The sequence below is a fragment of the Paroedura picta genome, chromosome 1 (genome assembly GCF_049243985.1).
Source record: "Paroedura picta isolate Pp20150507F chromosome 1, Ppicta_v3.0, whole genome shotgun sequence".
NCBI lineage: Eukaryota > Metazoa > Chordata > Lepidosauria > Squamata > Gekkonidae > Paroedura > Paroedura picta.
In genome coordinates, this window is record NC_135369.1 from 53,915,684 (window position 1) to 53,941,698 (window position 26,015).

Sequence of the window (26,015 nt, forward strand, 5' to 3'; positions counted from 1 at the left end):
GCCAAGAAGTTACAGGAATCCTTTATAAGATGCCAGCAAATAATTAGCTTTAGTCCATCTCCATTGTACAGCATACGCCCAAGTCCAGCTCAGTGACCAACTTCATAGACCTTAATTTCAGTTACTACAACATTCTTCCTTTCTAGACCTTAATTGCCCAAGTTCTTGTCAGGGTGCACCAAATGCTGCCAAAAGCTAAAAACTATCAGCACTTTCCTGTAATTTCTGGCTTACTCAGAAGTAAAACTCATTGAGCTCTGCTTTCAAGTATACATGCTAGGGATGGAGGTGTATGTAATTTACATTCAGGACAATGTTCTTTAAATGGTTGGGCAGGGCAGGTTCTTCACTCCACCAACCATCCTAGGGCTATTTTCTGTTCTACATATAGCTACTAGGAATATATGAAGCTGCCTATACCAAGTTGTGCTATTCATCCTTCATGTCCAATGTTTTCAAACTTTTGGAAGCGAGACCCATTACCCTTCAGGACTAGTATTGTAAGCTAGGGCTCATCTTTTACTCAAACACTGGTTGTGTAGGTCCCTTAGGCAATAAGCATATAATATGCCCATTGCGTCTTGCCCTGTTGGTGACTGGGAGGAGGCTGAGCCCCTGGAATGAACAAGGCTTTATTGCAAAGGAGGGCAGGAGAAGTGAATGAAGCTGCCTCTCTGCCTACTCTTCTTTTCCTGCTGCTGGGAGAAAGAAAGCTTAGATTTATTCTTTGCCATGGCATCTTGACTCAACTACAAGAAACTGAGTCCTCTGAAGCAATTCTGGTGACAGATATCACAGCTGGATTGCCCTCACATCTTAGACTGAATCAGGATCCACATTTTGAGAATCATAGGCCTATATCAACTAGCAGGAACTCTTCAAGACCTCAGCAGCTTTTGCCAGCTGTTTAGTGGAGGTGGTCCTCATTAGAGATGCTGGTGGCTGAGACTGGGACTTTCCACATGTACATTTCTGCAAAACTATGGGCACTTCATTTGCACATGCTTTATTTTCTTATTATTCCATTTCTAGACCACTGCTCCTGGACCTGCCAGTTCACAGCACCTTACAACATACAATTTACAATAAAACTCCTTCAAACCCCAATCCCCTTCTGCTTTCTGTCTCTGTAGAATTAAGTTTAACCAGCATTAAACTTAGCCTGGAAGTTGCAGACAGACCAGGATGAAGACAACTTCAACCTTATGCACTTCCCAATTAGTTCCTATGCATGCTCAGTATCATAAGAAAGCACAGTAATTCCAAAAAGAGCAACACAAAAAAGTGGGACATTAGAAGTAATGCACTCTATGGACCAGCTGCATAAGGAGGAGTCTGTCTAGTAATTAGATCTCAGTAGTTTTAATTTCTGCTTGTTTCAGTATTTCCTCTTTCCTGAAACTAAGCTCATCTCAAGATAACAGGCAGTGAAGAACCATGATTGAAAAACCAATGTGATGATGTTTTAAGGGATGAATGTACCCTTACAGCAGTGGTCCCCAACCCCCGGTTAGCGGCCCAGTAGCGGGCCGCGGCTCCCCCCCCCCCCCGCAGCGAGAGGACTCATGCCCAACCGCTGCTGAGGCAGCTTCATTGATTGCCAGTTTGCTTCCAGATCAAGTTCAAGGTTTTGTTTTTGACCTTTAAGGCTGTATGAAGCAGCTTGGGCCCTGCCTACCTAGGGGACCACTTACCTCCTTATGTCCCCTGCAGGGCACTTAGCTCTGTGGGTATGAATCTGCTGATGGTCCCGGGTCCCTGGGAGGTGCACCTAGCCTCGACCAGGACCAGGGCCTTTTCAGTCCTGACCCCTGCCGGGTGGAATGAGCTCCTGGATCTGCGGGCCGTGATTGAGCTTTCTGGGTTTCACAGGGCTGCAAAATGGAGCTCTTCCACCAGGCATTTGGTTGAGGCTGTGTTGGGATCCTGTGTTGGGATCTTGAGAGCAGCGGTATAAAAGTTAAATTGATAAATAATAAATAAAATAAATGTAAATATACATTTGCTAGGAATTTCCAAAATTCTTACGCTGTTCAGGTACTGAATGTCTTTGTTGTGACCTTGCTTTACTCACTATTGCAGCATATTGTACTCACTTTGTACTATGTATACTTTGTTTCCTCTTTAGAAACTCTAAGCAGCCAGCAGAGCACTCCTGCTAAAGTTACTGCAATGGGCAGCCCTCATATTTCTTCACCACAGCCTGCAGCTTGTGCTCCAGCTTACATGGGAGATCTTCCTCTTCCCACCAACACACCAACGTCATCTTCTGTCAGCCCCCCAGCCACTGTGGCCTACACACCAACAAAGCGAAGGGAAGCCACTTCTGGCATTTCACCAAAATCAGTGCCTTTCTCGATTATGTCCATCAGGCAGTGGGTTACCAAGACACCAAATTCATCTCCTCCCTTGACAGGGGAAAAGACACTTTCTCCACGAAAAGCCCTATCAGACATTTCTCATATTCTCCCTGGGGTCCTTTTCACTTCTAAATCCATTCATTTGAGGCCTGAAACACGAGCCAAGAGGAGACTGGAATCCAGCAAGGACAATAATGCAAAGCGGAAGTACCCCGAAAGTTGCAGTTGTGTGACAGATCTTGACAAATGGCCTAAGAAATCCAGGCTAGAATGCTGTACTCCAACAGTGAATTCAAAGTCTTGTAGTGAAAACTGTCTGACTCTTAATGAAGTAGCAAAGGCCACTCAAAGCCAGAAGGAACCCTCTTCTCCTCAACATCCATGTTCTCCAGCAGATTTACCCAATCTCACAGTTCCTCTCAAGATCTCTTGTGATAGCATGGCTGGCAAGGAAAACAATGTGGCTGACAAAAACTGGCTGTCTGCTTTAGGGGACAAGCTGCGAACTAACAAATCCAGAAACCAGAATGCATCAGGTAACCATGTTCAGTCATCTCAGAATTCTAGCACAAGACGGCAGGAACCTGGAGCAGGAAACTGTTCACCAGCATCAGTAAGTAAATCATTTTTGACAGGAGATGAATGTTTGGGCCAATATCCTGTATTCTGATTATACAGTAAAAGTTTGCTTTTGTTTGACAAAGGAAAGTGATAGGGAAGCCATTGTTCAGTACAAAGACTAGTGTGTATTCAAGCTCTGCCCAATTAGAAGCTTTAGGACACCACTGACACTTCACTGAAACGAATAATGTTGTATCCCAAGGAGTCACTAAGATAGTAATAGAGAAGAGCAAGAGTCCAGTCGTTAAGAGTCCAGTTAAAGACAACATTTGTCACAGGGTGTGAGCTTTCATGAGTCACTGCTCACTTCTTTGAAAACGAAGAGAATACGTTCATACTAGAGTTTTGCCTCTTTTCCTTTGTGACCCCTGAAAAGCCACTTCTGGTGGTCCTGGGACTTCTGAAAGAACTGGTGTCCTGGAGCATCTAAAAGAGAGAACTAGCTTAGAAGTAATTTAAGGAAGATGGTGGAAGCCATTATTTCCATCAGTGCCTCTTTCTGACAGCTGCATTTCATACTGTTCCCATCTAACCCCTTGTTGCTGAGAAGCAAGATAGCATCTCTTTCTACCTGTTGATTACCTGACCTTCCTTTCCTGTAGTCACACAGCAGGCCAAGTTGCACTGAGGATACAAAGAGCTATGAGACTAATTGTGGAACGGAAATGGGAATAGGGGTACAATTTCCTTTTCAATGCTAGAAAGCTGCTCTGCCATTTCTGGAGACCACAGTACAAGCAAAAGCAAGATTCCCATTTTCAGCTCAGTCCAGCTTGGTGTATGAGTTGATCTTTGTACAGATCTTTGAAGGCTTGTAGGGGGCAGTGGGGAATCTATCTCAGGAAAATGAAGTGTAGATCTACCCAGAGAAGTGCCGTGATGTCTGACTCAGAACTGTGCATACCTTAGGAAAGTAAAGTTGCATCTTTACTCCTAATGCAGCAATTTGATATGACTGCAAAGCCAAATTCTGTCATCACCTGTCTGGTTTAGGCTTGTTGACTGCACACATACTAAGTGGCAGAACTGTACTAGCATGTGCCAGATGGGGATTTCGCTTGACATTTCCAGGCTGATTTCACTAGTCAAGAGGTGCTTTAAACAAGCAAATGCAAACTGGTAAGCTATGAAGTGTTGGGGACATATATTCAGTGGTGGTTTTCATGCTGATTCTCAGTGTCATCAGAAAGTAGAGGATGAAGATTATAAAGATTTTCTGAGCTAGGCATTTAAATAAATGAACTCGTAACTGTAACTGACTTTATCCTTGTTTTTTCCCCACCAGCTTTCAACCGCTTCTGTGCCCATGCGAAAGATATGCACATACTTCCAGCGAAAGTCACAAAAAGATTAAGCAGTGTTTTGCATTTGCTGCAGCATTGCATAAAGTATCTCAAAGTAATTTGTTTGTCACCCCTAAAAAATGAGGCCAGCATTCTCATCCTTTCGAGTTGTATTCCCCCCCCCCCATGCTGGTAATTTTCAATTCTTTTCAATTCTGTTATCCATTTATTGTATAAATTTAAGTAAGACACTGACTCACGGAAAGGATTGCTTAATTTGATGTAGAAGAACTGGTTGATTCTAAAGTGAAAGCAACATTTATACTAGTATTTGCCTGTCTGTATTTCTTGTTTGGAAACAACTTCTTAAAATTGTTGACTTTTCACCCAATAAAACACAGTGGAAATTATATATAAATAAATTATATATAAAAGAGGGAAATCACAGGAAAAGGTTTGATTACATCCTGAAACTTCTTTCAGGTTAACTACTGCAGTGTGCCGTCAGGAGGGTGCAATGTTCTTTGTGTTAGCATCCTTTGAAGGTACAGCCAAGATCAAGGATGTGTGCCGAATTACAACTCAGAGTGGTGGGGAAACAATATCACATGGGATGTGCTCATAAGAAAAGACCTTTGGCTTTGGCTAAGCCTTGGCTTGGGGACTCATAGCTCTTCCCCACTTTGTCTGCTCCCTGACTCCAGCATTTCATGATCAAATGGAAAGGTACTTGGCAGGCTGGTGCCAGCACGATGGACGATTTGAACAAGCTAGTATTTGCTGCCTAGTATTTGAAAGCTAAGGTGGGAGTCCTGGAGGTCATGACTCTTGCACTGGTCACTGGCCTCCATTGAGAATTTCTTCTGTGCCACTGGCTCCCTCTGCCACTGGCACTTCCATGTGCCCAAGACCAATGCTTTTAAGGGGTCCTTTCAAGCAGATGTGCTAGTGGCTGAGGAAGGGAGTGCAGCAACAGCCAGAGAGGGAAGGACTCAAGGGAAAGATGCCTGGGTCTAGACCTGAGCACATTTTTCCTTGGAATTTTTCCCAGTCTACTTTTAGCCTACTGCATTTATTATTATTATTATTATTATTATTTATTAGATTTATTTCCCGCCACTCCCCGTAGGCTCGTGGCGGGTCACAACAGTCCTATCCCCATTAAAATGCCCATTAAAAGACTTTAAAACAATCCCAACATGGCGGAAGTTCTTATTATTCCCACCCCTGCTATCAGAGCGGCAGGGAGGGTGGGGAGGAGATCTAACTTACTAGGTCCGGGGGGGGGGATGTTGGCACTCATTCGCTGACCCCGGCCTCAACCAAAAGCCTGGTGGAAGAGCTCCGTCTTGCAGGCGCTGCGGAAAGCTCTCAACTGATGAGATACTTCAGATAATCCATTGTCTTAATTTGTCATCTTTAAAATTGCTGGTATAGTCCTTAAAATGCAGTCATTTCTCTTTTTAGTGCTGGCCATTGTGGTACGGGTATTGATTTTATAGATGCATTTGTGGAGACTGACTAGGTCAGTCTGGAAAGACAATTAATACTAAATGTGGATCTAACAGAATGTTACAATCCAATCCTATGCTGAGTTGCTCCAGGGTTTAACCTATGAGTTACTTGCCGTGATGGCTAACGGAAACCCTTAGGTCCAGAAACTGTAAATCTCTGAATACTAGCATCAGGTGGTAACCTGAGAAGAAGGGCTTTTATGCCCTGTTGGCTCTTCAGGCAACAATGCTGGACTAAATGGGATCACTGGTCTGACCTAACATGGAACCTCTATCTTTGGGAACAGCCTTGAGTGATATGATGATCTCATTTTCTTCCTTCCCTGACATCCCCCTCTGTCTTCGTTCTTGCTGAGCAGCCCCTTTATTTTCTACTTGTTTGTCTATGGCTGTCCCACCCAGTTGCTTTATATTTATATAGAGGGTGGGGTTGGAGATGCTGGCCCAGACCAGGAAATTGAGAGAAGATCCAGGATCACCTTATATCCTGCTTTTGAAAAGGCACACGAGGCTTTTGAAGGTGAATAAAATGTTTTATTTAACTTGGGAGAGAAAAGGTCAAGTGGAATTAGGTATAGGTTGTATGAGGTGAACAGCTAATAAAAATGTGGTAACTTTGTATTCACACAAGCACCCAATAATTTGTTTCAAACAAAAATTAGTTTCTGCTATTCATCAAGTTCTTTAAAACTTTGTAAGGTTTTCTTCCTAGTTTATGCTTAAACACTGTTTGAACAGCTTGTCATTCAGAGGTTGTCACGTTCTGTTAGGCATTAACCTCTGATGGTCTGTCACAAGTAGCTTATGAATTTATTCTTGCATGTGAACAAGTAGGCTCTAATCCATAAAATCTTGTGCTGCTATAAACATTAGTTTTTAAGCTGTCACAGCAATCCATGTTTTGGTCATAACACAAAACTAATACTATGCATACATGAAAAGGCACAGACTAACTGCACAGAACTAGGTTGTAGCTATTTTTAGCCCTGTACATTTCCCCCCTCCAAGTTAATTGAGCAATCTAAATTGCATCAATATATTTATTCCTCAGTATGGATTGTACAGAGAAGTGTGATATTTCTACAAACCTGGGGAATATCTGAAAGTTGAAAAATTCCAAAAAGGGGGGAGTTATAAAAAATTCTGAATGGGTGCATTACTTCTGTGAGGACAGACAGTAGTGTCCCAACCACTGTTACAAGTGGGGATGTGTGTGTCATAGCTAGCCCCACTGAGGTAGGGTAGGTGCCATGGAAGTCAAGCCGACCTTCCCAACACAACACAGCCGAGATGCAGGCAGGCGGGGAGGCACAGGAGTTACCACAGTGCTGAAAGTGGTGGGGAGGATGAGAAAGTGAGCACTGGGAGCCAGTGCTGGCACCCCCACTGCCAAGACACTGAAGCTGCAGGTGGATGAGGGAGAGAGGAGTGGGAACTTCTACTGTCCCTCACACCCCAGTGCTAGAAGCAGGCAGCCAGCCGAGGGGAAGGAGGACTAGATGACAGGAACAGTGCACCATTGGTGGTGGGGAAGCAGCCAATGAGGGAACAGCAGTATGCTGCTTCCACTAGGAATTCCTTTTCTCCATTGATTCCTTGTAGCCTCCTGTTTGGTATGCTGAATGTTGCCAATGTGCTGCTAGCATAGCTTTGTAATCTTTTATGCCCTTGTGTAAGTATAAAGTGGCCAGATGATTGAGCCTTGCAGGAGATCAAGTGTGGTCATCAGAACCTGATCTGGACAAATCCTGGGAATTGCTAGTGTGGTACAGAAGGTAATTTAAGTGTGTGTTCATACCGTTAATTTGGCTAGGCGTAGTCAGCAGAGTGAAAACGGTTGTCCCTCTGAAGTTTCTCTGTGTAGGTTAGCTCTTAGATTTTGTTGCGTGAATTTCTCCTTTTACATTCACATCAATGCTTACTTGAAAGACTGTCCCACTTATTGACACTGCTGGGTGAGCTCATGCCCTATTTTTCTCAAGCAAAGTATGCAAGTGATTTCAGCTTGGCGGATGAGGAGAAAGCTTACCACAAATACCACTTTCTTAATTGTGGCACAGAGATGGTGTTCAGTTTTGAAAGAAAGCTTTATGTCACTGAAATTTCATCTTAAAAAGATGATTGACTGAAAAATACTTGACCCCAAGTGCTGGTTTTCTTGAAAATGGAATATGAAACTCACATTTTCCTCAGTGAGTCAGTCCGTGGAGCTTGGTTTCAAATTAGTCCTTGGTTAAGGGAATGAAAGCCTTGGCTAGATTTTTAAAAAATGTTTCCATTTTGCTATTCAGGTTATAGTATGGAAATTCCCATTTTAATTGTTTAATACTTTTTAGCATTTTTGTGACATGATATAAAGCTGCAGCCAAATGCTTGGCCATGTAACCACGTGATCTTGAGCCTGCTGAAGCTGATTGTGGCTGCAATGAAAAATAGATTGGATGTTTTGACTACTTAGACATTGAATGAAATGGGGTGGCTGTTAAGAATGCTGCACTGTGACTGGGAAGACCTGGTCTCTAATCTGCATATAGCCAAAAAGTTCACTGGGCTGGTCAAGAAACCTCAAGCTTAACCTATTTTGTTGGTATCAGGATAAAATGTGGAAGGACTCTGCATGCTGCTCTACGATAAGGCAGGGTTAGTGGTCCCAGGTATGCTTCCCAGGATCATCAGCAGATTTGTACCCACAGAGCGGAGTGCTCTGAGGGGGGCATGCAGAATTTTTTTAACCAGAGATAGGCAATAGAGCTACAGCTTCTTTATTCATTCTTAGGGAAAATCCTAGCCTTCAAGAAATCATCACATTTTTAATAATACTACTCATGGTAACTGACATCTCTGAACAAATTCCTGTATATATTATTAAGAAAGCTGAATATCACTTTGTTAAAGAGGTGAATGGTGATGGGCCCAATTTAATTGGCAACCAAGTGAATTTCTGGCACAAGATATCCTTAGGAGATATATTAGGATTTATATTCATCATAGGCATCTAAGATTCTATTGGCCAGACTGAACAAATGTCCTGAAAAGCTATACTACTTGTTTCTGGTCAGTCAGTATCCTACTGCATACAATAGTAATTTTTGCCTCCCTGTCCAGCAGCCAGCCAATTGCCTTCTGTCCCCCACCCCTTCCTCCTTCCACTTCCCTCCAAGGCTCAGAGGTTGCAGATTCCTGCTGTGTGAGAGCTGCCCCTTTGGGGGGGGGGGCTCCAGCCTGCAGCCTTTCCATTTCCTGGGGAGAGGGAGAGGCCATCTGCAGAGTTCTTCCACCACCCCCAATCTAGTGCCTGTTGTATTCCTGAATGCAACAGGCTTGGACCCTAGTTCTAAATAAATACATGACAACTATGTCTTTTCCCCATCTATGGATTTAATTGATTTCCTGCACTTTCAATCCACTGAATTACAATTCATATCTCAAGGATAATATAATCTAAAATACTATGAATCTTAAAACATTATACAAACGAATATTAACATCAAAGCAATATTGCAGCATATAAATAGATTGCTACAATTCCCTTAAAAGCAACAAGCATATAAAATCAGTTAAACTCAAAGACTTTATTCAACCAAGAAAACTAAAAGCAGCACACACATAGCATGCCAATAGGTTTTTATGCTGGAAAAGCATAAAATTCAGAAAACAGCAGGGAAACATTTTCAAGTCACCATTATTCAACTAAACTTCAAAGAGGTAGATTCCAGCATGAAACCATTCAATTAGGATTTATCAGGAAGCAAATCTGAAAAAAAGCCATTCCCCGCATTAGCACCATGCAGAGGGCTTCCTTAAATAAAAGTTTATTAAGTGGAATTCTCTGATAAGGGGCTCTGTAACTGCTGCAATATATGGAGCTATTCCAAGAACTATATAGAGCCTGCCTGGTGTAGTGATTAAAGAGTGGTGGCCTCTAATCTGGAGAGGCGGGCTTGAATCCCCACTCCTCCACATGCAGCCAGCTGGGTGACCTTGGGCCCATCACAGTTCTCTCTGAGCTCTCAGCCTCCCCTACTCACAGGGTATCTGTTGCAAGGTGAGGAAGGATAGACGGCTGCAAGCTGCTTTGAGGCCCCAGGTGGTAAAAAGCAGGGTACAGAAAAACAGCTCTTCTCTTCTACCTGTAGGAATGGACATATTAATGCAGGTACAAAAAAGCTTTCAGCTTAGTATAGCTGACATAGACTCAGCTGATCTGGCCACCCAGATCCATGCCACAACAAGGCTAGACTACAACACACTCTATAGAGGTGTCCCCTGAAAACCTACCCAGAAACTCGTTAGTGCAAAATGCCACAGCTCCGTTTGTACTAGGCTCCACGTACGTGGCATGCATTCATTAGTTCAAGGTACTTTCTATCACATACTAACCTTGGGCCAGTCACACTCAGCCTAGCCTACCTCAAAGGGTTTCTGTGAGGACAAAACAGAGAACAGATGTAAACTGCTTTGGATTCCCGTTGGGGAGAAAGGGAGGAATGGACAAGGGGATTTTCTGCCAGTACTCCTGCTTTCCACCAGGCAATCGAAATTAAGTGGCTGATCAAACAACAAAGTGACTTCCTCTGTGTAAGACAATTGTAGCTACAGTAGAAAGCAGTAAAAGGATCCAGCGTCCAGCAGTACATAATGTCCCTCCACATGTGCATGTGTCAGAGCTATCTCACAAGAATACAAGAAGCTGCCTTGTGCTGACTCAGACCCTGCATCCATCCAGGTCAGTATTGTCTGCTTCAGACTGGCTGTTGGTTTCAGGCAGAGATCGTTCACATCACCCATTCTCCGAAATCCTTTCACTAGCAATGCAACTGATTGAACCTGAGATACTTGGCATGTAAAGCAGGTATTCTGCCATTGAGGAATGTTGTCCCACCAGCCTTGCGAAAAAAATCCATGCAGTGTTCCCTCACTTTGCACTATTTACATGTTCCGTCCTTTCTGTACAACCTGTTGTACTGGCTTCATATGCTGCTACAGGTGAGATTTTACACTCTGCTTAACAATGGGATGCCTAAGAGTGCAAATTTGGTGTTGCTGATCACACATCAGCTTAGTGACTTCTAAAAGCCATGATAAAGTAGTTAACCAGGGCCACTAAAGCACAGGAGGGATGGGGTGACCTGATGCAAAGGAGGACAGGGCTCCATCAGCTTTTGTATTTGGATGGCAGATGGAGCGTTAGTGTGGTGAGTCAGTGTGGCATGGTGGCTGGCATATTGGGCCAGGGTCCATACTCAACCACAAGACTCAATGAAGGACATTGGACCAGCCATATTTTTTGAGTCTTCCCACAACCTTGGGTCAGTATCACAGGTTCAGGTGGGTGACCATGTTGGTCTGAAACAGCAGAAAAAGTCTGAGTCCAATGGCCTCTTTAAGACTAACAAAGTTTTATTTGCACATGAAAATGTCTGCCTGGGAGAAAACTTTGTTGGTCTTAAAGGTGCCGCTGGACTCCAGCTTTGTTCTGACCTCACAGGGCAATTTTTATTTAAAATACCCCTTTATCTAAGAAGTGTCCTTGCACATGAAAGCTTATCTTTAAACCGCCCCACAGCGCGGTGCGCCGTGGAATAAATAATTGAGTAAGGGCTGTCGGGGAGGAGTTAGGGCGGGCCCTGTCCGGGATAAAAACTCGGAGGGCCCAATCAGGAGCCGCAAAGCGGCTCCTGATTGGGCCCTCCGACTGTCCATCCAAGGCCAAGCCGCTTGGCCCGGCCTCGCCCGGCTGCCAGAGGAGTCACTGCGCCGAGGGACAAGCCGCCTTACGACGCTGTGAGTCCTCATGGCGCCCTCCCCTCGCCCTAGGGAAAGGAGCAGGGACGCCGCGTCTTCAACGCGGCGTCCCTGCTCCTTTCCCTTCCCCCAAAAACGCTTCCTAACACTCCCTATTACCTCCCTCACCCCACAGTCCCCTTCCCGCCATGCTTCCGCTTCCTACGCAACATGCACACACACACACACACACACACACACACACATACACAGAGCCCTTGGAGACTACCCCCCCTCGCCCCCAATACCCCTTCCCGCGTCGCCACTGCTGCCTATGCTACACACACGTATGCACACACACACTCCACCCATCGAACACTCACCCCCCCCTTGCCCCTCAGACCCCTCCCCACCACGCTGCCACGCCAAGACGCACCAACAGCCACCGGACCCATTCCGCTCCGCCACCGTCCTCGCCCTTCTCACCCTCAGCATGAGAGGGTAATGAGTCCTTTCCCATATGCAGCTAGTAATTCTAGAAATTAGTCAATGGGTATAGTTCCTTCCCCCCACCCCCCAGCCTGTTTGTGTCAGTGTGTTCTGAAACTCTTTAAGGATGTGATAAACAGGTTTAAGAAGAAATTGCAACAGAAAACCAATGAGTATGGAAAGGTTAAGCAGTCAACAACTTCTGCCACCAGCACTTCTCTATCACATTTTTGTCTTATCCTTTCTCCCAGGGAATCAGGGAAGAATATATAGTCCTTTCTTCCATTTTAATATTTACAACAACCATGTGAGGTAGGCCGAGAGAGACCATCTGGCACAAGGACACCCAGCAAGCTTTACCATTCGATAGGGATTCAGGCCTGGATCTTCCCATTCTAACACCCGAACTGTCTCTCACTCTTCTACACCAAATCCCCCCCGCCCGCCTCCAGTAACATTTGTCTCTAGAAGAAGGAGCTATTTCAATACATGTGTTTGTACATGCAGTTTGGCAGCATTAAAACAGTTCCTTTGCCATTTGACCTAGAGCTTTTGGAATTATGCTGTTTATTCAAATCATCATGGGTCTTAAAACATTCCTAGTGCTAAATATAGGCTGGTGTTATAAAAGCTACACTATCGAAAGAGGATGAATTTGAGCCTTGAACTACATGCATTTGGCTTCTCTGCTTAGATTATAACAAATTTTTATGTTTGAGTGACCCCAAAAAAGACAAGCTTTATACTTCAAATGAATTTATTTAGTCAATTTTTAAATCTCACCTTCCCTTCAAGAGGTCTCCCCTTCTCCATATTGCCCCCACAGCAGCCCTGTGAGGAAGGTTAACCTGAAAGACAGTGACTTGACCAAGATCTCCCAGATGGAGTTGTGGTTAAGAGCCAGGTTAGTGTGGACAGGTTAATAGTAGCAGCCTCTAATCTGGAGACCCATTTTGATTCCCCACTCCTCCTCCACATGCAGCCAGCTAGGTGACCTTGGGCCAGTCACAGTTCTCTCATCAAATGTTTCTTTTCCAGGGGCACTGCTGGGCTGCCTGACAGCCGAGTGCAGGTGCCTGCAGGAGGCGCAGCAACAGTGGTGCCCCCCCCCCCACAGCCAAGCTGCTCACCCTGCCGCAACACCTGTGAAAGGGTCCCGACCCCCAGGTTGAGAACCACTGAGATAAGCCCAAACATTGGAAGGAATCCATTGCTGGTTTTTACAAATGCCCAGAAGCTAGTAATGCAATTGGCTTTGTCTGCTGCAGTAGCCCTGAATGTTTGCTACTGTTCACCATGAAATCAGCTCGAGCCCCTTCCCTGGAGATGCAGCTACAACCCTAATGTGCCATCGATCTGCTTAGTCATCAATTTTGCATCACATAGCATGGCTCGGTATGCTTGTGTTTAGAGTTTTAAGATAATCGAGTTGCCTTGAGGAGGGTAATATTTATTTATTAATTAAATAATTCATTAATTTATTTTATTGGAAGAAGAGTTGGTTCCTATATGCCACTTTTCTCTACACGAATCTCAAAGCAGCTTACAATCGCCTTCCCTTTCCTCTTCCCACAACAGACACCCTGTGGGGTGGGTGAGGCTGAGAGAGCCCTGATATTGCTGCTCGGTCAGAACAGTTTTATTAGTGCCATGGCGAGCCCAAGGTCACCCAGCTGGCTGCATGTGGGGGAGCGCAGAATTGAACCCGGCATGCCAGATTAGAAGTCTGCACTCCTAATCACTACATGAACCCTGCTTGAAAAAGCCTGATTTAAACCATTAAACCATTAAATGCTTCACTATAACTTAGTTACAATTACAAGTCAGACTTTAGACTGCCTTGCAATGTCTTCAGAGGGCATTTCTGATGGAAGGGGTCCTTGAAGGTTTTAGTAGATGTTATCATCTTACTGGCAACCAGAGCGGAAAAGCTCTGTTTTACAGGCCCTATGGAACTGTGCTAGCTCTGACTATGCCACAGTAACAAGATTAGAATAAAAATTCACTCTATAGAGGTGTCCTCTCAAAATAGCATAATTGGTCTTTCTTTTCTCTCTCCTGTGTTACCCATCTACACAAGGATCATGTAACTTCTGCAGAGGTCTTACCAAAGGTATCATACGGATAAGTTTGATATTATTCAATTTCTGAAACTTAGCAGTGTTTGAATAAGCAGCTGCTAGGTTTTCCAACAGTACATAGGCAAGCAGAGGTAATGTTATCAAAGCTTAAATATGCAAAGAGAGCACAGCAGCAGATTGCTTAAAAATAAAAGTTTTATTTATGAAGAGAAATTTATTTTATTTTTATTTTATTTTATTTATCATACTTATATACCGGCCTCCCCGGAGGCTCAGGGCGGTTTACATCATAACAGAGAACGATACATAAAACAGTCTGTAACATGTATAACTGATAACTAATAATTGTAACCAAAATAACAGCACAATATAACGGTATAACAATATAGCACTACAAACAGGTCCAGGGCTTATTGATGGGATTCTGAGGGGGGTGGTTTATTTATTGAATTCTGAGGGGGGGTGGGGGGGGAGCAGGGGCCCTTGGTCGCTGTTGATTACGTCTGGTCTCAGCCAAATGCCTGGTGGAGGAGCTCCTTTTTGCAGGCCCTGCGGAACTGTTTAAGCTCCGTCAGGGCCCTGATCTCTTCTGGGAGCTCGTTCCACTAACTATAGAAACAGAGAAGAGAGTCCTGACTATATAACTATTCTGTTTTGCACTCATTCTGTCTCTTGGGGAGGCAAGCAGGGAGGAAGAATACACAAAAGAACAGGAAGTCTCCAATGAACCAATCAGGAGATAATTTGAAAAATATCAGGAAGTTCCTGGTCTCAGTATGCTAACCACACAATTCCTGTAATATTCTTCATACTAGCAACTAAGCCCGCTGCACCCGAAATACAGCGGGCGCTAGCGGGCGGCGGGCAGTGTGTGAGGCAGCGCCGAGTCGTCCGGCCCGCTCCCGCCCCGCGGCCTACCTTGGTTTGTGAGGGCGAGGCAGGAACTGGAGACAGGTGGCCGGATGGCTGGGCGTTGTGGGCTCCGGCGGCGCTCGAGGACGGCGTGCTGGTGGCCGTTCCCGCCGCCGCTCCAACATGGGACTTCGAATAAGGCAAGGACGGGGCGCCGGCGGCTGCTCCTGGCTGTCTGGACCGGCGGCCAAGGTGCGTTGTGTGCGGGCATGGCGGGCGGGGGCCGCAGCGATACGGGTGGGTGGAGCGGTGTCAGGTGCCGCCGCGGGCCAGCCCCAGCTGTGTGGGCCGGCAGCGAGTTGTCCCGTTGGCCCGCATGGCCGGTGGCCCCTCCTGGTCTCGCGGGCAGGCGGATACCTGCCCTGTCGAAGGCGAGCCAGGGAATGGTGGCGGGCGGCCGCATGGTGGCGAAGTTGGAGGGGGCGGATCGGGAGGCGCGAAGTGCCTCCCGATTCGTCAGTCCGGCAGCAAGGGACCAATGGGGGGTGAAGTGTAGGAAGGATGCAATGTCACTTCTTTGTGATTCTCTAGGAATTTCCCCATATCTCTATGGGAAAGACTATATAGACTCAGGAAAATGTTCAGAATGTCACTTCCCCATCTCCCCCAACTCCTCAGTTTTTCAATGGTGGGAGATTTGGGCTTGGACTGTGGAATTCCCCATTGAGACTGGGCAACTGGGAAGCCTAGTGGCTACGTAGAAACCCTATTTCTCTAAAGTTCATGAGGGCATACTTGACAGGAAATATAACACATTGCTACAGCTGATAGGAAATCAAACACAAACATTTAGACCCATGTTCTCCCCACCTCCAAATATCCTGATAAGCTTATTAGTAATCACCACTTACTCAAGTGCAACTCCTTAAACACCTGTCAATTCCCAGAGCTATATAAATAAGCCCTTGCAATGTGTAACTCTGAGATCAATGGCAAGTTACAGAGAATTCTGCATCAATTCTCAGCACCTTACAATATACCAGAGTTTGGGAAACTCTTAACAATTGATATTAAGCTCTTTGAACTGGTCCCACTGTCCCTTTTTTTCAAGAGCGGCGACATTTCATGTTACACAGTTCCAGTGTACTGTGGCGAGGTATTTGTACAGTACTTTCAGAAACAGTCAGAAGAATTAATGTGAGCACTGAGAAACATTTTATGGCCAAGGCTGGTTCCTCTCTCCCACACTAAAAGACACTTTCTTTTATCTGAGGCCTCTCTCAATGTCCAACACACTTCCTGCTTGTTGCCAGGCAACAGCATTAGTACTGTTGTGAACAAATGTTATGCAACCGTTACAGTTCTGCTTTTCATATTAGGAGAATGCATACCTTGGCCAAAAATGAAATGTTTCCTTTCTTCAGGCATCCCAGAAAATGTATCCAGCCCAAAGATATTTTTAAAACAGGCTTTTTCTCATGGAATCAGTTGAGCCTGGTCTACGGCTTTGACATGTCTGAAAGGCCCATACTATAGCACTGTAACAGTCACCACTCCTCCAATACCTCAAAAGAAAATTTTCTTGATTAGAATTTCCTAAATAGAAGAGTTGACCTTTGTACCCTGCTTTACACTACCCGATGAAGTCTCAAAGCGGCTTACAATCGCCTTCCCTTCCTCTCCCCACAACAGACACCCTGTGAGGTAGGTGAGGCTGAGAGAACAGATCTGAGAGAACAACTCTACCAGGACTGTGACTAGCCCAAAGTCACCCATCTGGCTGCAGGTGTAGGAGTGGGGAAGCCGCTGCTCTTAACCCCTACACCAACCAATAGGCATATCACAAGGTCAAATTTTAGGGATGTCCTTTTTTTTTTTTTTTTTGCTGTTTGGGGGCTCTTTTAGTCTGCTAGTTTTCATTAATTGTGTTCTCAATTGCTTTTTTAGGTCCATTCATGTCACTGATAAAAATGGACACCAAAATAATATTCAAAATGTATTTTAATAGGGAAAAATTAGCATGAAAGTGTTTTTTTTTAAATGAGAAACATTTATAAGCTCAGTTCCCTCCCAGATTATCAGAACCTGATAAGGGCAACAATAAAATCAGTACAAGATAACATAATTTTAAATGTGATAAATTTAAAGCAACTAGCACCAGAAACAAACTTAAACAATGAAGTTTAACAGATTCATATATTTTTGGACACCCAAAGAGTAATGATAATAATCATGAGGAGCCAGAGGCACAAAAATGAAGGTTCCACTGGCACAAGACAGATGCAGAATCAAAGTGGGGAATTGGGTGTAAAACCAACAAAGATGAGAGAGATTCAGTAGATGATGGGGCAAGCAACTAGTCTCTTTGTTTTTGTGAACTACAACTGAACTCTAAAGGACTGATTAGCAGTTTTAGCAAAGAATTATACGGCATAATATGGCATAATTTGGATACTATGATACATTTTACTAATTTGCCACTAATTTACCTTTAATATATAACTGCATTCTCATTATCCTTGTTCCATTTTGTCTGAGGAAGTGTGCCAGCAAATGAAAGCTCACACTTTGAATAAATTTTTGTTGCTCTTAAAGGTGCTATTGGACTCAATTTTTGTTGTACAATGCTGTTAATGATATGGAGGTCATTATAGGGTTGTCACAAGTTAGAAATGATATATAACACATTTTTTTGCACATCTTCTGCATTTCCGCCCCCCCCAAATGCTTCCATGCTTGAAAGGACAGGCAGGGGGCAGAAGGGCAAGATCTCAGCTAACTTCTGTCAGGAATTGATTATTTATTTGCCCATTATTCTCTCAGTTTGACACATTTATTGTACCCTGATTGTTTCCCATGAAATTCAATCTCAAGTGAACACAAACAAATCCAAATTGCTGTTTTTCCTATTTATCTCTAAAATCTTAACCATTTTCATTATGCTGTATGTTGATTTACTCTTACACTCTACCTATAAGTTTGAACTGCTAAATTCCATTCCATAACATTGTATCTCAGAAAGTATGCATGCACAAAAAAGCGCATACTTTGAATAAAACTTGGTTGGTCTTAATGGTGCCCCTGGACTCCAAATTTATCCCTCACCTAAGTATGCAGATCCTGCTACATTTGTATGGGTGGGCAGGGTTTAATGCTTTGATCATGGGGGGGAGGCAGGGAGGCACCAGTCAATTTACTATTAGATATATGTCTGAAAAGCACACAAACAGGCAACCTTGAGCTGCTTGCCTCTTCTTTATCCCCTAGGGCAGCGGTCCCCAACCCCCGGGCCGTGCACCGGGACCGGTTCGTGGATCAGTCAGTACCGGGCCGCAGCTCCTCCTCATCCTACTCCCTGGCTGCTGCCTCGGGGGCTGCCCTGCCACTCTGCCGCCAGCTCACCTTTGGGGCTCCCCCTCAGCATGGCACTGCGTAACTGCTGCTGGCAGCACCCCCCAGTGGAGCAGGGGCTCAGGCGGCGGCAACGTCCCTCGGCAAAAGGCAAAAAGCGTGCTTCAACCCATCTGTAGAACATAGAGTTTCTTCTTGTCCTTTTCAAGGTATTTAAGGATATTTGCCTTCGCTCCTCAGGGCTCCCATTGATTCTTCACTATTGCGAGTTAAAATTTTCATGAAAATAAAATGTTTGTTATATTCATTTTTCATTTTTGTGGTGGTATCTGTATCTTGTTTTTAAGGGATGTTTAAATGTTACCATAGTGACCAGAGTCAGACAGGGCAGTGGTCGAGAGGAAAGGTGTAGACTACCCCCCCCCCCGGGCCTCAGTAATATTGTCAAGCGTTGACTGATCCCCGGTGATAAAAAGTTGGGAACCACTGCTCTAGGGGGAAGGGGAGGGCCACAGAAGTAGACCAGTGAAATTGACTTAATGTTTTCTCTGTACCAAAAAAAGTGTAAGCTAAGATCTGAAGTATGTATCTAAGAACTTCTCCGCAGATGGAACTGGCGTGTTTTGCAGTCCTTATAAAATATCAGTGCATAATTCCTTTGGGGAACCAGTTTGCTGTAGTGGTTAAGAGCGGCAGCCTCTACTCTGGAGAGCCAGGTTTGATTCCCCACTCCTCCTCCACAGGCAGCCAGCTGACCTTGGGCCAGTCACGGTTCTCTCAGAGCTCTGTCATCCTCTCTTACCTCATGGGGTGGCTTTTGTGGGGAGCGAAAGGGTATGCAATTGTAAGCCACTTTGAGATTCCTTTTGGTAGTAATAAGTGGGGTATAAAAAACAGCTGTTCTTCTCTTCTAAATTATCTAAAATCCAGTTGGGTGCATGTAGTGTACAATGTGCAGTAATGACACCAACACTGGAGAGCCAGTTTAGTGGTTAAAAGAGGCGGCATCTAATCTGAAGAGCTGTGTTTAATTCCCCACTCCTCCTCCACATGGAGCCAGCTTGGGCGACTTTGGGCTATTCACAGAGCTGTTCTTGCAGAGCAGTCCTGTCAGAGCTCTCTCAGGCCCTCCTACCTCACAGGGTGTTCTGTTGTGGGAAGAGGAAAGGGAAGGCGACTGTAAGCCACTTTGAGACTCCTTAGGGTAGTGAATAGTGAGGTATAAAAATAAACTCTTCTTTCTCAGCACAGGAATTTTTCCCAACTCAGAATCCTTGCATGCACTACCAAGTGAACTGCACGCTCCCCCAGAAGTTCTTTTACACCAACATGGGATTGTTATGAAGGATTAGAAGGCTTGGGAATCCTTGGCCTCTACAATATTGCCATTGCCTAATGAAGGCTGTAGTGGCTGTTCCTTTTGCTGTTACTAAGGTTCTTGAGAAAGAGGGGCAATGGGAGGGTGTTAGTGAAAGCACTGAGATGGGGAGGCCACTTTACCATGTTCCTTAGGGTGGCTCACAAGAGGTTGTGAAGTTTATAGGCCTCATTGTGTTCCCATCTATCTAACTGGTAGTGCAATGAGACCAGAATGAGATGGAGTTTAATAGAAATTGTGCCCAAATTAGCGTGTTTTAGGCAAGCTTGTTTCAAAACAAGACTTAGTCATCATAAAATTAAACTTTGATATATTACCTCAAGTATGTGGCAGTATCCATACTCACAGACCATTTCCGCATGAGGAATCTGCCCCTAGACAAGTTTCAAATGTTGGTGGCTTTTGGAGCCCCCTCCACATGACTTCACCTGCACCCTGAGGCTTTCCAGTAGCTTTGTTGAGTTTTGACCATTTTAAAATCACGATTAGGAGAACTGCCAAAACTGGATTTACCACCCTAAATCATGCATACCATCGGTGAGCCGCCAGTGAGCCACCAGGGGTAAGCCCATAGAGAGGGAAAAGCCCAATAGTCTCTGTAGTGTTGTCTCGCCCTCGCACCCGCCTTCTCTCTCCATTTCCTGCTCCAAATATTTAATTATTTTATGGATTGCGAGAGATGGCAAGATTCCCGTTGCAGTGTGACCACAAACCTACATTGTCGGAGATAAAATAAAATATTATTTAAAGTATTCACAGCCTTTTGGGGATGAGACAGGCAAAAGCAACCCCGTTTCTGTTTTCTGGAGGTGGGAAATGAGCTGGGAAAGGGTGGAGGCGGGTGATCTAGCATCCTTCTCCCGATCACACAGGGGTCTGAACGCTTTGCTTTTAAGCCAACCATTAACACAAAATGACTTTTTGGGCTCCAGAGACCATGTCTAGCATCTCAGAAATCCACTCAGACAAAAATAAAGTCCAAAAGAACACAAATCCCAAAAAAGGGAGGAAAGGTGTATCATTCTGGTGTTTCTCCGCAGCAATGTGGCAGTGTTGATTTTTATTAAAAATGCATCTATATTGTGGCATTACCGCATAGCAACATGGACGTGTCTTTAAAAAAAAAACACCTTAAATTCAGGGTTTGGGGGGGGGGGGGATAAAGTTTCAGTCCACGAGAGAACTGCTGTACTGTGATTGCTGGCTTGCTATGATTGACAAGCCAAGAAGTCGAAGGAGTAGTTAATTTTGCTTTTCCTTGCAGCCTTGTCAGGAGGCAAAAAGCCATGATGGGGCAGAGGGAAAACATGGGAGGAGGTCTCCCGTGAGGAGGACTGCAAATCCAAGGTTTACCATCCTGCATTTGCAAGCAGAAGGCCACTCATGTTTTGCCCCTCTGTGTGGAAATGGTCACAGTATCTTTCAGCATGTACATTAAATCCACATCAAACTACAATATAATTTCAGGCTGTCCTATATCCTTTCTCAGCAAAATGATGTCTATTTTAGCCCATAAGGTCTTGTTATGATTAAGTGGCCCCATGTGAGGTACTGTTCTGGCAGAGCCGACTTTCCTTTGTAACTTGTCCTTGTTTGACTAGTTCTCTTGTAAATGTTGATAGGTGCATGTCTATTTTTTCCTGAGAAATTCACCAGAATTCAACAACAACAACAACAACAGAGGTTTAAAAAATATCCTGTGGAATGCAGAAACAAACTAGAGAAACATAGCTCCAAATCAACAGAGCATGTGTATATTACTATTGCGTCAGCCAAACTGACTGACTGCTTTAAAGTAAGGTGGAAGAACTTGGTTATTTTGGTATGTTTAGAGCAGCCCTTTTCAACTTTTTGACCATGGAGGAAACCCTGAAATATTTTTCAGGCTTCGAGAAACCTTGGAAGTGGTGGCATGCTCCTTCAGAGAAGTGAGCACAGAAGTGAGATGTGGAAGCCAGCCAATCCATCAATCAATCATTTAGCATTTTTGTGTTGTGGAACAAGAGACCTGGCCTAGAGCAACAGAGGAAGTGAGCTCCAGTGATTTCAAGTGATGTCAGTGGCCATCTAAACTTCTGGGAAAGGCCGCATGACCCCTGGGGAACTCTAACATAATCTAGGGTTCCTCAGAACCTGGCTGGGAATCCCGGTCTACAGCAACGATAAATAAGGTTTACCATCCTGCGTTTGCAAGCAGAAGGCCACTCATGTTTTGCCCCTCTGTGTGGAAATGGTCACAGTATCTTACAGCATGTACATTAAATCCACATCAAACATTAAATCCAAATCAATAAATTTTTGTACTTGCCTCCCAACCTTAGGTGAGACTGAAATAACATATGTATTAGTCTTATACAGATTTACAGTGAAACTCTACAGAGAATTGAAGTCAATGGACTTGAAAGGAAGTATGCTTAGAATTGTACAGTTAAGGATAGAGGTATACAAGAAGCATTAAGTTCAATTGCTTGGGAAGAACATTTGCAGAGTTCTGGTGTTCTGGCCAGTGAGTGCAAAGATGATTGACAAGTGCTTGGCCGTTTGTCACTTGAATCTCTTTAAATTAAAAGTAACTTTTAGATTTCTAAAGTAATGCACTAAATCAAATAATTTTGAACACCGTATTAAGGTGTCTCCTTTTTTGGTATCAACTTCTATGGCATCCCTCCAGTATAAATGTAGTTACCCCACTGAAAAACTACAGGCTATGGATCTAGGGTTCCCTGATGAAAAATATCCTGTACCTTTCATAGTGATTTAATTTGTGGACAGCTGAAGCTTTTCACAGCACAGAGGTAAATATGTCACCTAGTAAATAGCATCTCATTCAGCCTCCATTAAAGGGATAAGACTTTCTCCCTCTTCCAGGCCAGCTGACAATCTTATATAATAGATCTGAGCATGCTGTTATGTGTGAAGTCGTGTCCGACCCATAGCGACCCCATGGACAATGATCCTCCAGGCCTTCCTGTCCTCTACCATTCCCCGGAGTCCATTTAAGTTTGCACCTACTGCTTCAGTGACTCCATCCAGCCACCTCATTCTCTGTCGTCCCCTTCTTCTTTTGCCCTCGATCGCTCCCAGCATTAGGCTCTTCTCCAGGGAGTCCTTCCTTCTCATGAGGTGGCCAAAGTATTTGAGTTTCATCTTCAGGATCTGGCCTTCTAAAGAGCAGTCAGGGTTGATCTCCTCTAGGACTGACCGGTTTGTTCGCCTTGCAGTCCAAGGGACTCACAAGAGTCTTCTCCAGCACCAGAGTTCAAAAGCCTCAATTCTTTGATGCTTGGCCTTCCTTATGGTCCAACTTTCACAGCCATACATTGCAACTGGGAATACCATAGCCTTGACTAGACGCACTTTTGTTGGCAGGGTGATGTCTCTGCTTTTTCGGATGCTGTCTAGATTTGCCATAGCTTTCCTCCCCAGGAGCAGGCGTCTTTTAATTTCTTTGCTGCAGTCCCCATCTGCAGTGATCTTGGAGCCCAGGAAAATAAAATCTGTCACTATCTCTGAGCATGAGGGAGACTCAAAGACAACTTAAAACTTGTGTATGAAAATACACTGCAAAGCAAGAAATCTTTCAGTTACCACTCTTTCTAAATGAATGCAAGCTGATGAAATAAATAGTATTCATCTGATTTAATTAAAATTGTTAAACATGATTATGCATAAAGGGCCCAAGGGAACACTACAATAAATATGATAACCCAGTCCTTTGTTAACCATCATTGAAAAAAAAAAACCCAAACCGTTATTCTTGTTGACTGTTGTGCTGGTTTTGTCCTCAGCTGTCTTCCACCGTCGTGCTTTGTACCATAGTGAATCTGGTCCTGCTCTGATTGACAGTCAAACGGGATCCCACACACTTCCTGGCTCAGGCTGGAGGTAGGTGGAGGAAGCATCCCAACTGATTTGTTGTGTGAGGCGGGATTATCATATTAGGGCTTCAAACAGCTTGAATTTTTGGCAGCTTGCTAACCACTCCATTTGGCAGTGTTGAGGTGGAACATGTGTGTGTATGAGTGTGTGCTCGTGCATGCACACATTTAGTATATCAGTTAGCAATGGGAAGCTTATCATTTGCATTTTAAACTTTCAAGTGTTATGTTTCCTGTCAGAGAGTTAATCAAAATGTGAAAAATGCCAGAGCTATCTTAGTCTTTGTAATACTATTTTAATTTACAAATATGCAAACAAAGTACAAATGGAAGCAACAGACCTCCCTACAAGAATATGCAAAACCAATGTTCAGGAAGGCATTTTTATAAAGGGATTAGAACTATTTTATTTATTATTTAATTAATAGATTTTGTAAGTCGCTACTCACCTGAAGGTCTTGGGATGACTTACCACAATAAACTCAATACATAAAACATACAAATACCAAATATAAAATATTAACATAAAAATATTAAATTATTAAAATACATGGCTACCCCCAAACAGCCCAAGCATGTGGTTATCCTCCAAACAATTCAGCCTTGCATGCCTTATGGGCACAGATGTCATCCAAGAGTACATTCCACTTGTTAGGGGCCACAACTGAGAAGGCCCTTCCCCTGGTGACAACTGACAGAGCCATTCTGGAGCCAGGCACTTGCAAGAGGGGTGTGCCTAATCAGTCATTTGTCATGCCCCTCCAATCACCAGTAGGGTTGTGAAATTGGTCACACGTTTCTGTCAATGAGAGAGGGCATTTCCTTTCCTTCTCCTGCTTCCCTCCCAGGCTTTTCCTTTGCACTTTTCAATACTTAAAAAAATTGATCTGGCTGTGCTCTGAAGCATGTGACACAGTCCTTTCTCCACCTTAGTTTGCTAGCTCACGCTGGTCATGGATTCGACTGATCTTCAACACTGTTGTAGCACATTAAGGTAGAAGCTGATTTTTAGCCAGGTAGGGAGTGCAGAGGTGGTTGGAATCATGGGGGAGGGTGGCACCCGCCTCCTCTATATTCTGCCCTTCACAAGTGGATGTGTGACCATTGTACAGTGTGTGCTGGTGCAAATGCAGCTATTTTGGCCCTTGAACACACTTGGAGGGGGAAGAGTTCTGTACCACAAGCCCACAGTGGATTGGGGCACCACAGCATTTTAAAACCACTGTGAAATGGTGGCAATGAAATGGCGATGGACACAATTTTGTCTTCTCATTTAACTGGATTCAGCAAGGTGGGTATATCTGTAGAGGGGAGCTTCCTGTCTGCCTGGAGGGAAAAGTCCACCCTTCCCCTACGTGCCAGGCAGGCTGCAGTTGCAAAGGAAAAGTGTGTGTGCACATACTTGCTAGGATTGCTAACTCTATGTTGGGACATTCCGGATTTGGGGGATGGAGCCTGGGGAACATGGGGGAGGGATATTAATCAGGTATAATACCGTAGAGTCTGTACTTTGCATCAGCCATTTTTCCAGAAGTGATTTCTCTAGTATGGTGAATACTTTTAATTCTAGGAGAATTTTAGGCACTACCTGGAGGTTGGCAACTCTACTGCATTCTAGTCTCAGTGCCTATAGCTATCCTTAAATCCTTATAGCCAAACCAGAGCTTTTGGGTGAGTTTAGCGGAAGATGGCTTGAGAACCAAAGGGGCCATCCATCCAAAAAAATGCACTTTGTTTTCTGACAGAATCAAAGAAGAATTAATATAGAATCATATAGTTGGAAGGGACCATACAGGCCATCTAGTCCAACCCATGCACAATACAGGATCAGCCAAAGCATCTATGAAAAGTGAGCATGCAATAGGTTTTGTTTAAGAAGAGCCAACCTGTCATTTGCTCCTTTCTCTTCCAGCATTCTTGTCATCTCTCAGTTTATTAAAGTCTGCTCTCCAAAGTCTAACATACATGTTTGACTAAGAACTTGCTTGCCCCCCCCCATCTCAAAATGAATTCTAGGGAGACATGGTCACTCCCACCAGGGTCCCCACCTCCTTCACCCCATCCACCAGCTCTTGCCTTTGGGTCAGTATTGACTGTGTCTGAGCTTCTTGGAGGTTCTTCCACCATTTGATAAACGAAATTGTTATGCAGGCAGGTAAAAAAGTTGCACAGGTCTGGATGCTCTGATCTCTGTTAATAAAGCCTCATTTCATGCTCAGAGGAAGAAACAGACACCTTTATAGGGATACATGGGTGGTGGGGGATTCCATTTGGCACACTGTAGATCTTGCTAAGAAGAAGAGTTGGTTTTTATATGCCACTTTTCTCTACCTGAAGGAGTCTCAAAGCAGCTTACAATCGCCTTCCCTTTCCTCTACAACACACACCCTGTGAGGTGGGTGAGGCTGAGAGAGCCCTGATGTTACTGCTAAGTTAGAACAGCTTTATCAGTGCCATGGTGAGCCCAAGGTCACCCAGCTGGCT

At 44.3% G+C, this 26,015-nt stretch overlaps 1 protein-coding gene and 1 long non-coding RNA gene across 4 annotated transcripts in view; one reads left to right on the forward strand and one right to left on the reverse strand.

Moving 5' to 3' along the window:
* DTL (denticleless E3 ubiquitin protein ligase adapter) overlaps window positions 1-5,420 on the forward strand; it is a 29,189-nt gene extending 23,769 nt beyond the window's left edge. For both annotated transcript variants that reach the window (XM_077338651.1, XM_077338658.1), the window contains exons 14-15: window positions 2,129-2,973; window positions 4,267-5,420. In XM_077338651.1, coding sequence (XP_077194766.1) covers window positions 2,129-2,973; window positions 4,267-4,335 — 914 coding nt within the window. In that variant the 3' untranslated portion in view covers window positions 4,336-5,420. The remainder of the gene's footprint in view (window positions 1-2,128; window positions 2,974-4,266) is intronic.
* Window positions 1-26,015, reverse strand: part of LOC143838013 (uncharacterized) — an 83,925-nt gene that overhangs the window by 8,363 nt on the left and 49,547 nt on the right. The window lies entirely within an intron of this gene.